The sequence below is a fragment of the Herpailurus yagouaroundi genome, unplaced genomic scaffold (assembly GCF_014898765.1).
Source record: "Herpailurus yagouaroundi ecotype Mexico unplaced genomic scaffold, PumYag 180, whole genome shotgun sequence".
NCBI lineage: Eukaryota > Metazoa > Chordata > Mammalia > Carnivora > Felidae > Herpailurus > Herpailurus yagouaroundi.
Window position 1 is genome coordinate 5,196,565 of NW_024412411.1, and position 15,710 is coordinate 5,212,274.

The 15,710-nt window shown below is 37.6% G+C and overlaps 1 protein-coding gene across 3 annotated transcripts in view; it reads left to right on the plus strand.

The window, feature by feature from the left end:
* The window catches only part of UVRAG (UV radiation resistance associated), a 301,824-nt gene that overhangs the window by 48,192 nt on the left and 237,922 nt on the right, over positions 1-15,710 (plus strand). For all 3 annotated transcript variants that reach the window (XM_040489399.1, XM_040489400.1, XM_040489398.1), the window contains exon 4: positions 7,455-7,616. In XM_040489399.1, coding sequence (XP_040345333.1) covers positions 7,455-7,616 — 162 coding nt within the window. The remainder of the gene's footprint in view (positions 1-7,454; positions 7,617-15,710) is intronic.

Here is a 15,710-nt window from a genome sequence, read left to right on the forward strand (position 1 = left end):
TCTATCTATCTATCTATCTATCTATCTATCTATCTATCTATCTATCTAGATATATATCTATCATGTATAAGCATCATTATATATGTGAGATTCGTCCATATTGTTGCATGTAGTAGTTCATTAAATCTAATGACATGTTCTTTGGTGATCATGTGTATGCATTTCATTTTCCTTAGATACATACTTAATTAAGAGTGGAATCAAGTGCGAGGGTCATCGTTATTTTCAGCTTTCATGGGTATTGCCAAATAGTTTTTCAAAATGTTTATACTGGTTGCAGCCCTGTTAGCAGTGTGAGGTTTTTAGCTGCTCTGCATCCTTGCTCAAACTTGGTATTATCTGTCTTTTAAATTTTAGCTATTCTGGCTGGATGGTGGTATTGCGTTGTGTTTTTAATTTATATTTCCTCATATACTGTTCTAATTGATTACCTTTTCCAGTTCTATGCTTTTGTTGACCATTTAGATATACATGTTTTAATAAAGTGCATATTCTGGAAAAATATGCCAATTAATGCCAATTAGGAATAAACAAATTCTATGCATGGACTTGACATTTTTATTTATTTATTATTTATTTATTTTATAGGATATATGCGATCTAAGTTGGTAGTTTAAGTAGCTCTTTTTTCATGCTTCCTGTTTTTGACTATTCAAGGATAGTGGAGTTGGTGGTCTGTTGAATTCCAGTTAGGTGAAATGTTATCATTTGAATTTTTCATATTTACATCACATCTCCCCCCCCCCCCCCCCTTCCCCTTTCTTATTTAGGGAACATTTACCTTTTTTATTTACCTTTTTCTCGTTGACTCAAGGTTATCATGAGGAACATCCCATCTTATACTAGAGTCTCCTTCAGGGGCTGCCTAGGACTGAGGCCCAAATGCTTTATGCTAAATGATCCCTAGCAGCATGGCCTACGTCCTATACAAAAGTTAGCTGATGTTGTCTTTCTTGTTTGTTTTCTTTTTGTCTTTAATTGTTATCATGTGTTTAAAGGCAGATACGTAGACTTTGACTTCCTGCTCCAGTTATAACCAAATGTGTGACCTTATGCAAATCACTTAATGGTTTATAGTATATATACAATAGTATATAGTATAGTATCTCCTTTGAAAAATTGGGATAATGCTGTCAACTCAGAGGACTCTGAGTTTTGTGAAGATTAAGTATAGCATATCTGTAATGAATCATTTGTTCTTGTGGTAATATTTTAGTTTTTGCTGTCATGTTTAACTACTTATTTGTGTCTCAGCCCTGCTCAGGTGTACATGAGGTGATAGAACAGTAAGAGCAAGTTTGAGCCCTGTGAAGGGACCCCAGTTCCTTTTGGCCAGAGAATAGGGCACGGGTCGAGGGCAGAGTTCTCCCTTCCTCTTTCTGCTTCTGGCTGTGGGATCCAAAATAAGGAAATTGTTGACAATCTCTTAAGGTCCCTTTTGTTCTAAATTGTTTTCTGTAATTTGGTGGGGTGAAAAAAAAAACCAAGAACCAGACACACAAAAAAGAACATGAGAGGAATTTTAGAGACCTAGGTTCAAATTCCGGTGCTATTTTTACTACGAGACCTTGGATAAGGCACTTAGCTATTGTGTTTCATTGATTCTCAGGTGCACATTTTTTCACAGTTTAATACCTTTAAAATCTAGATGCATCTTAAAATCATTGCTGCTTTTTTTTTTAATGGCACATAAAATAATGATACTTGTTATCATTGGTGGTATCTCAGACTTGACGAGATATGATATTTTATCTTTTTAACTAATGGGGTTAACTGGTTGTCTTATTTACTACAGGTGGGCTTATTGATATGAACAGGGCTGTTTTACTAAACAGATTAGTACTTCTGTCTAATGCTAGGATAGGCTTTCTTCTGTGTCCTTTTCATGTTATCTGACTTTATATAGTACCTGTCACTAATAAAATGTTAAAATGGCAGCTATTACTATAATTATGATTATTCTGTTTAAGCTTTATAACTCTGTAAGGTGATGGTTGTTCTGGTTTTTATAAGTGAGTATTGTAAGATACAGAGGGGATTATGTGGGTTAGCAGTATAGCTTAACTTCAGCACTTGCCTCTCTGCCATACTGCCCTGCCCCTCAGCTCTGTTTGACAGACCAAAGGCTGAAGTTAAATGACTTCATAAGCCAGAGGTTCTGTTTGGTTGATTGCCGTGGTTCCATCCACATTTCTAGTGATCGCTTTGGTATCTGCGAAGCTTACTGACTGGTCAGATTGTGCTCTACCCTTATTTAGCAGGGCTGCTGAAACAGTTACAGTCAGGTAGATCCTGGGGGTCATACAAGAATGGAATTCTGTTGATCGTAGGCTAAAATTTGTGGATGGGTGGGAATTTAGTTGTTTTTTTTTTTTTAATGATTCAATATAAAACCGATTGCATAAATGTGCTTACTGTATTATCATCGTGCTGTTTATTGATGGTCTTCCAGTATCCTCAGACACCCATATCAATTGATCAGACATTCATTCACTAATGCAGCAAATACTTACTGAGTGCATACCACGGATTTTTCAAGCTTTGAAGATCTTGTGAACAAATCAGACAATGTTACTGTCTGTCAGAGCTTTTATTTTAGTGGAAGGAAATCAGGCAATAAAAATATCAAACTATAAGTGAAGAAGATATATCACACATAAAGTGCTGTGAAATTGGAAGTCATGTCTTATCTCCAGAAACTTTAACAACCAAATCCACAAAACACATGCATCAGTATATCTCCCAGAACAAAAGCAAGCACTACCCTACTCCCCTCCCTGCTTTGGTCAGAAAAATAACTGTCACAGAGCCAAGAATTGTTATACTTTTATGAGGACTGTTTGATTGACTGATTTATATTGTATTAAAATTGTTAATTTGGTAAGATTGATTATATTTACATTTAGCATTTCAACTATCTGAATGATTCTCTTAATGAAAAATAAAGTTTTTTAGAGCATAAAGTTGACCTTGTCATTCTTACCTTAAAACTTTTCTCCCCATACTGTACAAAGTAAAAGTACTCCTTGGCAAGGCATAAAGCATCCTTCAGGTTTAAAAAAAGATTTTTTTTAATGTTTATTCATTTTTGGAGAGACAGAGACAGAGTGTGAGCATGGAAGGGGCAGAGAGAGGGAGACATAGAATCTGAAGCAGGCTCCAGGCTCTGAGCTGTCAGCACAGAACCCAACACGAGTCTTGAACTCACGAAATGCGAGATAATGGCCTGAGCCGAAGTTAGCCACTTAACCAACAGAGCCACACAGTCGCCCCCATTTTTTTTTTTTTTAAAGATTTTTTTAAATTATTATTTTTAAGTAATCTCTGTGCCCAACATAGGCCTTAAACTCACGACCCTGAGATCAAGAGTTGCATGCTCTACCAACTAAGCCAGCCAGGTGTCCCCAGAGATCCTTCAATTTAGTGCCTTGTTTATTTCTTGAGCTTTGTGAACCATTACGCTTGCATGCATTCCAGTTGTCTTAGCTCCCTGACCACATCATACGCCATACTGCTGGACCCTTGTTTATGGTGTTCCCTGTGCCTGTAGTTCCTTATTTTAACCTGGGGAAATCCTGTTTATCCTTTAAAAGTCAAGTTTCACAGCCTCTGTGGTGATGTCTTTCCCCGATTCATTTAAAGTTTATTTACTCCCGTTTGTGCTATTGTGTAGCCTTTTGCATAATTCTTCTACTGACCTTTTCATGAAGTAATGTAATTTTTTAAATAGAGGTTTGAATCTAATACTTTAGAGGTATTTTGAAGGCATTTATGTGTTGGTTCTTAATAATTGTGCATTAAGTATTGAATAAATAGATGAATTACCATATGAGGCCATGTTAATGAGAAATTAGAATATATTCTCCTAGTGACAATAAGCAGCAAAATTCAGAAGTACTGGTGGTCATTCTGAGGAGCTGCATGCAGTACGGACTTCCCTTCTAGGGCAGGGCTCGGCTGGCCAGTGCTCTGGAGAAGCCTGGAGAATCAGCAAAGCTCTGAGGGGGACTAACTCATCGAGATGGCTAAGGGACCTATTTCTGCTGGCTTCGGCTGGAGAAGAGCTAAGTCTGTCTCTTTTCCGGTCTTGTCAGAACGGAGAAATCGGGGCCATCCTGGGGCTTTGTCATCTGTTGAGCCCCTCCTTGTGTGTCCGGGGCTTTGGGGTATGGTCCTATGAGGAAGAATTATCTCATTTTACAGAGGAAGAAGCAAACCCCGGGAGCTGAAACAGACTTCTCCAGCTCACCACACTAACATGACCTTGTTCAGCTGGTTTGGTTTTTGTTGGTTTTTGTTGGCTTTAAGACCGTTATGGACCCACGTGGGTCCCGGCCCTCTTCTCCCTTCATTCATTCTCTCCCTGGGTGACCTGGCTCATGACATGGCTGCCACTTCCACCTGTACCTCTCTTCTGGGCTCCAGACTGTCAGCCTGACATCCGTGCCCATGTATCCCAAAGGCCTCTCATACCTGGCACGTTCAAGAGTGGTCTCTTGGGTCTCTTGCCCCGCCCCCCCATACCATATCCCTTAGCCTCTGCCAGTCTCCCTCTGCTCAGAAAACGGCACATCATCTGCCCAGTTGTTTGAGGCAGAAACCCAGGAGACCTTGTAGATTCCTCCCTTATCTATGCCCTCCCTTCAACGCATCAGCAACTCCTGTCACATCTAGTTCCAAAACGCATCTCCCTTACCTGTCCCACGTCCATTCTCCGTCTCCCAGACCATCATCTGCAGGCACTACTACGGTAGCCTCTGTACTGATGTTCCTCCTCCTCTTACTGTTTTCTTCACTCAGCAAATGGTTGGCAGGTGCTCCTGTACTGTTTACAGGTATACGTCATTTTACTGCACTTCAGTTTACTGCGCTTCACAGATAATGTGTTTTTACAGATTGGATGTTTATGATAACCTGGCTTTGACCAAGTCTGTTGGCACCATTTTTCCAAAAACATTTGCTTCTTTCTGTCTCTGTGTCATGTTTTAGTGATTCTCACGATATTTCAAAATTGTCATTATGATTATACTTGTTATGGTGATCTGTGACATTGCTATCACAATGCACTGCACCCATATAAGATGGTAAACTTAACTGATAAATGTTGTGTGTGTTCTGACTCCTCCACCGACCAGCCCATTTCCCCACTTCTCCCCCTCTCCTCCAGCCTCCCTATTTCCCTGAGACATAACAATATTGTGATTAGGCCAGTTAATAACCCTACAATGGCCCGTTAAATGTTCAAGTGAAATAAAGAGTCACATGCCTCTTGCTTTACATCACAAGCTAGAAATGATTAAGCTTAGTGCAGAGAGCCTGTTGAAAGCCAAGATATATACCAAAGCCAGGCCTCTTGCACCCAATAGTTAGCTAAGTTGTGAATGTGAAGGAAAAGTTATTGAAGGAAATTAAAGGTGCTGCTCCAGTGAACACAGGATGATAAGAAAGTGAAAACAGTCTTATTGCTGATGTGGAGAAAGTTTGAGAGGTCCCAATAGGAGATCAAGCCAACCACAACATTCCCTTAAGTCAAAGTTTAATCTAGAGCAAGACCCTAACTTTCTTCAATTACATGAAGGCTTGGAGGGGTGAGGAAACTGCAGAAGAAAAGTTTGAAGCTAGCATAGGTTGGCTCATGAAGTTTAAGGAAAGAAACTGTCTCTATAACATAAAAGTGCAAGGTGAAGCAGCAAGTGCTGATGTAGAAGCTGCAGCAAGTTCTCCAGAAGATCTGACGAAGATAATTAATAAAGGTGGCTACATTAAACAGCAGATTTTCAATGTAGATCAAACAGCCTTCTTAATTGGAAAAAGGTGCCATCTAAGACTTTCACAGCTAAAGACGTCAATGCCTAGTTTCAAAGCTTCAAAAGAACAGTCTGACTCTCTTGTTACGAACTAATGCAGCTGGTGACTTTAAGTTGAAGCCAATGGCATGTACCATTTTGAAAATTTGAGGGCCCTTAAAAATTGTGCTAAATCCATTCTGCCTCTGCTCTGTAAATGGAGCAAGAAAGCCTGAGTGGCAACACATCTGTTTCCAACATGATTTCATGAATATTTTAAGCCCACTGTTGAGATCTGCTCAGAAAAAGATTCCTTTCAAGATACTACTCCTCATTGACAATGCACCTGAACACTCTTGACCTCTGATGGAGGGGTAAAGTGAAATTAATGTTGTTTTCATGCCTGCTAACAACATCCATTCTGTAGCTCTTGGATCCAAGGAGTAATTTCAACATTCAAGTCTTATTATTTAAGAAATAAATTTCATAAGGCTGTAGCTGCTATAGATAGCGATTCTGATAGATCTGGGCAAAGCCAATTGAGAACCTGCCAGAAAGGATTCACCATTCTAGATTCCATTAAGAACATTGTGATTCATGGGAAGAGGTCAGAATATCAATATCGAGAGGATTTTGGAAGAAGCTGATTCCAAACCTCATGGATGACCTCATGGGGTTCAAGACTTCAGTGGAAGAAGTAACGACAGACGTAGAAATAGGGAGAGAAGTAAAATTACAAGGGGAGCCTGAAGACGGGACTGAATTGCTGTTATCTCATGATAAAACTTGAACAGATGAGGACTGGCTTCTCATGGATGAAGAAAGAAAGTGGTTTCTTGAGAAAGAATCTACTTCTGGTTAAGATCCTGTGAAGATGGTTGAAATGACAAGAAAGGATTTAGAATATTACACAAATTTAGTTGTTAAAAAACAGTGGTGGGTTCGAGAGGTTTGATTGTAATTTTGAAAGAGGTTTTACTGTGTGTAAAGTACTATCCTCATTGCATACGCCAACATCAACATCGAGGCAGTGCCCTCCACCAGCAAAAAGATTATGACTCGCTCAATGCTCAGATGATGGTTACATTTTTAAGCAGTAAAGTATTTTTTTAGTGTTTATTTATTTTTGAGAAGGGGGGGAAGCAGAGAGAGAGGGGGACAGAGGGTCTGAAGCGGGCAATGTATTGACAGCAGAGAGCCTGATGTGGGGCTCAGACTCACAAACCGTGAGATTATGACCTGAGCCGGAGTTGGACATTTAACTGACTGAGCCGCTCAGGTGCCCCAGTAATAAAGTATTTTTTAATTAAGGTGTTTACATCTTTTTTTTAGACATAATGCTATTGAACACTTAAGAGACTGTGTTATATTGTAAACATAACTTTTCTGTGCGGTGAGAAACCAAAAGATTCATTTGACTTGCTTTAGTGTGATACTTGCTTTATTGTGGTAGTCTGGGACCAAACCGGCAATTAGCTCTGAGGTATGCTTATACCATTATCACTACCATTGTGTTAATGGGAATGTCTTCCTGATTCATTTAGGTTTGTAATTTAATATATTTATGAGGTCTTTCGGTTTTTAAAAACAAAATGATTTATAACCTAATTGAAATAATTATAAACAAGTTAGAGTCTTCATAAAGCATGCTCTCCTTTCCATCAACAGAATCCAACGTGGCGGAGTCTCGATTTTGGAATAATGCCAGACCGTCTTGATACATCTGTGTCTTGTTTCGTGGTGAAGATATGGGGTGGAAAGGAGGACATCTACCAGCTTTTGATTGAATGGAAAGTCTGTTTGGATGGGCTGAAATACTTGGGTCAGCAGGTAATTATTTGTTTATTTATTTATAATGTTTATGTATTTTTGAGAGAGAGAGAGAAAGAGAGCATGAGCAAGGGAGGGGCAGAGAGAGAGGGAGACACAGAATCTGAAGCAGGCTGTAGGCTCTGAGCTGTCAGCACAGAGCCCAATGCGGGGCTTGAACCCATGAACCGCGAGATCAAGACCTGAGCCAAAGTTGGACACTCAACTGACTGAGCCACCCAGGCGCACCCCCACTTTTTTTTAATGTTTAGGTAATTTTTAGATTCTAGTTATGAGTAGTTGTCTTCTCTAAATTAACCTATCTAACCTTTCTGTAGATTCTTACGATTCCACATTTCCGATCATAAAGAGAGAACTTTGATGATTGTTTACTTAATTATAGAAATTTGAGTCATTACCAAGTTTGAAAAATAATTTTTAACTGAGGCAACTTATGAGGAAGCACCCTAAGCTGCTAATTTAAGAGGATTTTTTTCTGGGAGGTGTAGGAAAGAATATACTTTCCAATAGCATTCTTTTTCTTCTGTTTTATTGGATATTCCCCAATAGAATCTGAACATTAAGTTGCAAATATGGAATGTACTATAAAGAGCTTCTCTTATGATCCGTAGAGTTGAGTTGTTTCAGGAATAAGGAGAGCTACTGTTTATTGAGCACGGAGATAACAATTGCCTGGTTTATACACTGCTACCAATCCCCTTTGAGCGATGTAGCTATTGGATCATAGCACCCTTCTAGCTGAGCTCGGAAGTAGCTCCATAATCCCTTCTGACACTGTTCTGGGATGCAACTAGTAATTTATCAGAGCTGCATATGATATGAAACCTATTTACCATCCCCAGACATAGATTATTATAATTTGTGTTTATATCAGCCTTGTGAAGTTTGGTATTATTGCCCTTATTTTCCAGATGGGAAAATTGAACCATAGAGAGTTTAAGAAACTGTTCAAGATCACACTGCTAGGTGGAGCTGGGATTTGATTCCAGGCCTGGCTGACTTACAAATTTATTCTGTGTTTTGTATCACACTAATATAGACATATAGTCCTTGGTAGTCCACCTACCTTGGAATGAGTGCTGTATCTATTTTGTGATACCCGAGGGACTGCTGTTAAAAATTTAAATATTTAAAATATTTAAATATTTAAAATGTTTGTCATATCTATGAATATCCTTGATGTTTCTTAATATTTATTCAATATAGACTTTCTGGTATATTTCTTTTAAAGAATCAGTTTAATTCTACATGTTTTTTTATCAGATTAAAAAAAAGTCCTTTGCCCTCATTTTGCTTATTGTATATTTTGTGTTCTTCTATATAGTGACCAGAACAATGCATATAATGGATATTTTCCATAACTAAATTCTAATGGCTACAGATTCTTAATCTTTTTTGTTTTTGTATTATTCTCCCTGTTTTAGGACTGGTCTTTTTTTTTTTTTTTTTTTTTTGTAATTTTTTTTTAAATGTTTATTTATTTTTGAGACAGAGAGAGACAGAACATGAACGGGGGAGGGTCAGAGAGAGAGGGAGACACAGAAGCTGAAACAGGCTCCAGGCTCTGAGCAGTCAGCACAGAGCCCGACGCGGGGCTTGAGCTCACAGACCGCGAGATCGTGACCTGAGCCGAAGTCGAACACTTAACCAGCTGAGCCACCCAGGGGCCCCTTTAGGACTGGTCTTAATAAAAATTTGTAAAACACTGACTTTTAGCTTAGGGCCTTTTTTCCTCTTTTGTTACGGTATACTTGTTGCCTTTAGATTGGCCAACCAGAGCCCTGCGCTGAGGCAGTACTCTTTCTGTCTTCCCAAATACCATAGTCGGCTCTCTGTGGATAGACTCTGGTATTGAGTACTTGTTTGTCTTTCTTCTGAAAGTACCTGCATTTCTCAGAGGATGATGCTTCTTAACATTAGAGTGTATGGCTATAGAAGATGGCTATAGAAGCAACGAAGATGGCCTTCATGCTTTTCAACTCACATATTCCTTAGGTAGTGATCTTGAAATACCCAACTGTGTTTATGTCAAACTTGCTTAATTGCAGAGAGTCAACTTTCAGGTGTCTTATTATAAATATAAAACTGGTTATGCTGGTATAATGGAGAACAAGAGAAAGGGAAAACATTTTTAAAGCCAATTAGAAACTACCATTGTAGAAAGTCAGAACTCACCTATGAAATAGATATAACAAGTAATATACTACTAGAAAATCAGATAAACTTGGATTACAAATTGGGGTACCTGTGTGGCTCAGTTGGTTAAGTGGCTGACTTTAGCTCAGGTCATGATCTCGCCATTCGTGGGTCTGAGCCCTGTATCAGGCTCTGTGCTGACAGCTCAGAGCCTGGAGCCTGGGATTCTATGTCTCCCTCTCTCTCTGCCTCTCCCCCACTCATACTCCATCTCTCTCTCTCTCTCTCTCTCTCTCTCTCTCTCTCTCTCTCTCAAAAACAAATAAACATAAAAAAATAGGGTTACAAATTTTCAGACTAAGCAAGATTAAGATGTATGAGGATAATAGACAGAATTACTTAGGTTCATTGATCATGTACTTTCTATCAGGCATTGTTCTTACTGTTAAGGATCCAGAGGTGGGTAAGACAAGATCCTTAGACTTAGTACACTGATAGTTGATGAATACTTGCATAGACCTGCATAGTACCATACTGTTTTAATTACTATGGCTTTGTAATACAATTTGGGGGAATATATGGAAGAGGTATTTAGACAGGACTAGGTAGAGTCAGGTTGGGCTGACTTTTGAATGAAATTTTCTTTTGCAAGTCAGGTTGTTGAGGTATAATGTATATATAATAAAATTCACCCTTTTAAGGTATACAGTTCAGTAGGCTTGACAAATGTGTGAAGTCTAGTAACCACCACAATGAGTAATGCTGCTGTGAATATTTAAATATAGGCCTTTTTGTGGACATATGTTGTCATTTCTCTTGAGTAAATACCTAGGAATGGGATGTCTGGGTCTAGTGGTTAAGTGTGTGCTGAAATTTATAAGAAGCTGCCAAACTGTTTGCCATTCTGGTGGGTTTGAAGTGGTATCTTGTGATTCTTTTTTTTTTTTTAAGTTTTTATTTTAATTACCTGGTACTCATCATGACAAGTGCACTCCTTAATCCCCATCACCTATTTCACCTATTCCTCTACCCACCTGCCCTCTGGTAACCATCAGTGTGTTTTCTGTAGTTAAGAGTCTGTTTCTTGGCTTGCCTCTCTCTCTCTTTTTTCCCTTCATTTGTTTTGTTTCTTAAATTCCACATATGAGTGAAATGATACAGTATTTATCTTTCTCTGACTGACTCATTTCACTTAGCATTATATTCTCTAGATGCATCCAAATCATTGCAAATGGCAAGCTTCCATTTTTTATGGCTGAGTAATATTCCATCCCTCTCTCTCTCTCTCTCTCTCTCTCTCTCTCTCTCTCTCTCTCTGTCTCTCTCTCTCTCTCTGTCTCCCTCCCTCCCTCCCTCCCTCCCTCTCTCTCTCTCTGTCTCTCTCTCTCTCACACACACACACACACACACACACATACACACACACACACACACACACCATATCTTCTTTATACATTCGTCAATGGACACTTGGGCTGCTTACATATCTTAGCTACTGTAAATAATGGTTCTATAAACATAGGGGTGCATGTATCTCTTTGAATTAGTGTTTTTGTATTATCTGGGTAAATACTTAATAGTGCAATTGCTAGATCATAGTGTAGTTTTATTTTTAACTTTTTGAGGAACCTCCATACTGTTTTCCACAGCGGCTGCACCAGTTTGCATTCCCACCAACAGTGCGTGAGTGTTCTTTCTCTTCACATTCTTGCCAACACCTGTTGTTTCTTGTGTTGTTGATTTTAGCCATTCGGATAGTTATGAGGTGATATTTCATTATAGTTTTGATTTGCATTTCCCTAATGGTAAGTGATGATGAGCATCTTTCCATGTGTCTGTTGGCTGTGAATGTCTTTTTTGGAGAAATGTCTGTTTGTGCCTTCTGCCCTTTTTTAAATTGGATTATTTGCTTTTTGGGTGTTGAGTTTTATGAATTCTTTATATATCTTGGATATTAACCCTTATAAGATACGTCATTTGCAAATATCTGTTCCCATTCAGTAGGCTGCCTTTTAGTTTTGTTGATTGTTTCCTTTGCTGTGCAGAAGCTTTTTATTTTGATGTAGTCCTGATAGTTTAATTATGCTTTTATTTCCCTTGCCTCAGGGGACCTATGTTGCTACAGCCAATGTCAGAGAAATTATTCCCTGTGTTCTTTTCTGGGATTTTTCTGGTTTCAGGTCTCACATTTAGGTCTTTAATCCATTTTGAACTTATTTTTGGGTATGGTGGAAGAAAGTGGTCCAGTTTCATTCTTTTGCATGTGTCTGTCCAGTTTTCCCAACACCCATTTGTTAAAGAGACTGTCTTTTTCCCATTGGATAGTCTTCTCTGCTTTGTCAAAGATTAATTGACCATATCATTGTGGGTTTATTTCTGGATTTTATATTATGTTGCATTGATCTATGTGTCTGTTTTTATGCCAGTACCATACTGTTTTGATTACCACAGCTTTATAATATAACTTGAAGTTTAGAATTGTGGTGCCTCCAGCTTTGCTTTTCTTTTTCAAGATTGCTTTGACTATTCAGGGTCTTTTGCGGTTCCATATATATTTTAGGATTGTTTATTTTATTTCTGTGAAAAAATGCTGTTGGTATTTTGATAGGCATTACATTAAATGTGTAGATTGCTTTGATTAGTAAGACATTAAAAAAATTTTTTTTTAAATGTTTATTCATTTTTGAGAGAGAGAGACAGAGCATGAGCCAGGGAGGGGCAGAGAGAGAGGAGACATAGAATCTGAAGAGGGCTCCAGGCTCTGTCAGCACAGAACCTGACGTGGGGCTTGAACCCATGAACCATGAGATCAAGACCCGAGCTGAAGTTGGACACTTAACTGACTAAGACACCCAGGCACCCCTGAGTAGTACGACATTTTAACGATATTTGTTCTTCTAGTCCATGAGTGTAGAATTTGGAATGTGTTTCCATTTCTTTGCATTGTCTTTAATTTCTTGTTTTCAGAGCATAGGTCTTTCACTGCTTTTTTGGGTTTATTCCTAGGTATCTTATTTTTTTGGGTACAATTGTAAATGGGATTGTTTTCTTAATTTCTCTTTCTTCTGTTTGTGCTGCTTTGTTATGGGTGTATAGAATCTTGTGATTTTAATTTGAATTTCTCTGGTAATGAAATCATGTTGAGCAGTTAAAAAAATGTTTGTCATCAGCCTCTCTTTCTCTTACCCTTTTTTTGTAAAATGTTCAGATTCTTGCCCACTTTTTATTTGGTTGTTTGAATTCTCATTATCGAGTAGAATTTCTGTATGTATTCTGGATATGAGTCAGTTCTTTATAAAATCTGTATTTTCCAATTATTTTCTGCCAGTCTGTGGCTTTTCATTTCTTTAAGTGCCATTCAAAGAACAGAAGCTTATAAGTGTTGATGAAGTCTGCTATATTAGCTTTTACTTTAATGTTTCATCCTTCTTGTGTTTTATCTAAGACATCTCCACCTAATCCAAGGTTACAAAGATTTCTCTTATGGAGTTTTTTCTCTAGAAGTTTTACAGTCTTAGGTTTTATGTTTATGCCTATGATCATTTTGAATTCACTTTTATTTAAAGTGTAAGGTTCGTTGTTTTGCAGATAGATGAACATTTGTTCCTGTACTCTGTTGTAAGAGCTCTTATTGAATTACCTTGCTATCTTTGTTGAAATGAATTGTTTAAAATCATTTATATGGGTCTGTTTCTGGACTGTATTGTATTTTATTGATCTGCATGTCTGTCTTTATGCCAATACCACATGATCTTGAATAGTGTAGTTTTATACATCATGAATTCAGGTAATATGCATCCTCCAACTTTGATCTTTTTTCAGAGTTGTTCTGGCTATTCTAGATCTTTTGCTTTTACATATGTATTTTAGGACTAATTTGTCAATTCTACAAAAATCTAAGAAAATTTGGGAAGAATTGACATCTTAATAGTATCAAGTGTTTCAATCTATGGACATGGTATCCCTGCATTTGTGAAAATCTTATTTCACTCATCAGCATCTTGTAGTTTTCAGTATACAGATCTTGCACATATTTTGATAGATTTGTACCTGTGGATTCCATGTTTTTTAATGCTAGTTTAGATGCTGTTCCTTTAAAAAACTATTCCTATTTGCAACTATTGTTGCTAATATATACAAACATTTCTGTGTGGAGCATGTATTCTCTGACTTGCTAAACTCATTTATTAGGTCTAGTAGTTTTTTGGTAGATTCCTTTTATAAATTCCTATATAGGCAGTCATATCTGTGCACACATTGTTTAATTTCTTCTTAATGGGTATGTATTTTTTCTCTTTTTCTTGTCTTATTTCATTGGTTCAGACTTCAGTACAATGTAATGTTGAATAGAAATGAGTAGAGTGGACATCCTTGTTTTTGTTTTTTTTTTTTAAATTTTTTTTTTTTCAACGTTTATTTATTTTTGGGACAGAGAGAGACAGAGCATGAACGGGGGAGGGGCAGAGAGAGGGAGACACAGAATCGGAAATAGGCTCCAGGCTCTGAGCCATCAGCCCAGAGCCTGACGCGGGGCTCGAACTCACGGACCGCGAGATCGTGACCTGGCTGAAGTCGGACGCTTAACCGACTGCGCCACCCAGGCGCCCCTGGACATCCTTGTTTTGTTACTGATGTTGGCTAAAAGTATTCAGTCCTTTGCTATTAAGTATAATATTAGCTGTAAATTTTGTAAACACTTTATCAGGTTCAGGAAATTTCCTTTCATAATGGATTATATTTGCTAATATTTTGGTAAGACTTCTTTCATCTGTGTCCGTGGGGGATATTGGTCTGTACTTTTCTTGCATTGTTCTTTTCTGGTTTAGTATGAGAGTAATGCTGGTCTTGTAAAATAGATTGGGAAGTGTTTAGTTTTCTGTTTTCTGGAAGGATTTGTGTAACAAAGTTGGTATTCATTATTACACAAATGTTTGACAGAATTCTTCAGTGAACCCATCTGGGTGTTAAGATTTCCCTGTGGGAAAGTTTAAAAGTATAACTTCTATTACTTAACTAGATATGGGGCTTTTTAGGTTATCTATTTCTTTTTGAGTGAGCTTTGATAGTTTGTTTTCCTAAGAGTTTGTCAGTTTCACATAAGATTTCAAATTTATTAGTATAAAAATTTTCACAGTATTATTCTATTCTTGTAAGGCTTATAGGCTGTCTAATGATCCTTTCCTCTTTCATTCTTGCTATCAGTAATTTCTGTCTCTTTCTACTCTTAATCACTCTGTCTAGAGAGTTATCCATTTTCTTAGCTTTTCAAAGAACTGGTATTTAGTTTCATTGATTATCGTTATTTTCGGTTTCATTGATTTCTCATTTTATACTTATAATTTTCTTTCTTTTGCTTGCTTTGGGTTTACTTTGCTCTTCTTTACTAGTTTCTCAAGGTAGGATTTTGCATTACTGTTTTGAGACTTATCTTTTCTAAAGTAAGCATTTAATAAATTTTCCTCTAAGCCTTGCAATAACTCTGACTCACAGACTTCAATGTTGTATTTTCATTTTCATTCAATTCAAAATATTTTCTAATTTCCCTTTTATTTCTTGACTCAAGGGTTATTTAGAGGTATGGTGTTTAATTTTCAAACATTTGTGTATTTTCCAGATATCCTTCTTTTCTTGATTTCTACTTGAATTCTGACGGATTTAGAGAAAATAGTTTGTATGATTTCAATACTTTTGGCTTTTGTGAGGTTTATTTTATGGCCCAGAATATAAGATCTCTATTTGGTGAGTGTTTCCTATACATGTGACGTGTATTCTGTTGTCACTGAACGGATTGTTTTACAAACGTTAGTTAGGTTAAATTGATTGGTCATCTTGAGTGAAATTTGGATGATATGTTGGATTTAGCCGGAGGAAGGGGGGGGGCGGGTAGGTACAGAAGTGTGATATAACAGAGCATAATCTGACTCATTCATTTCTAGTTGAGGAAACTAGGGTCCAGAG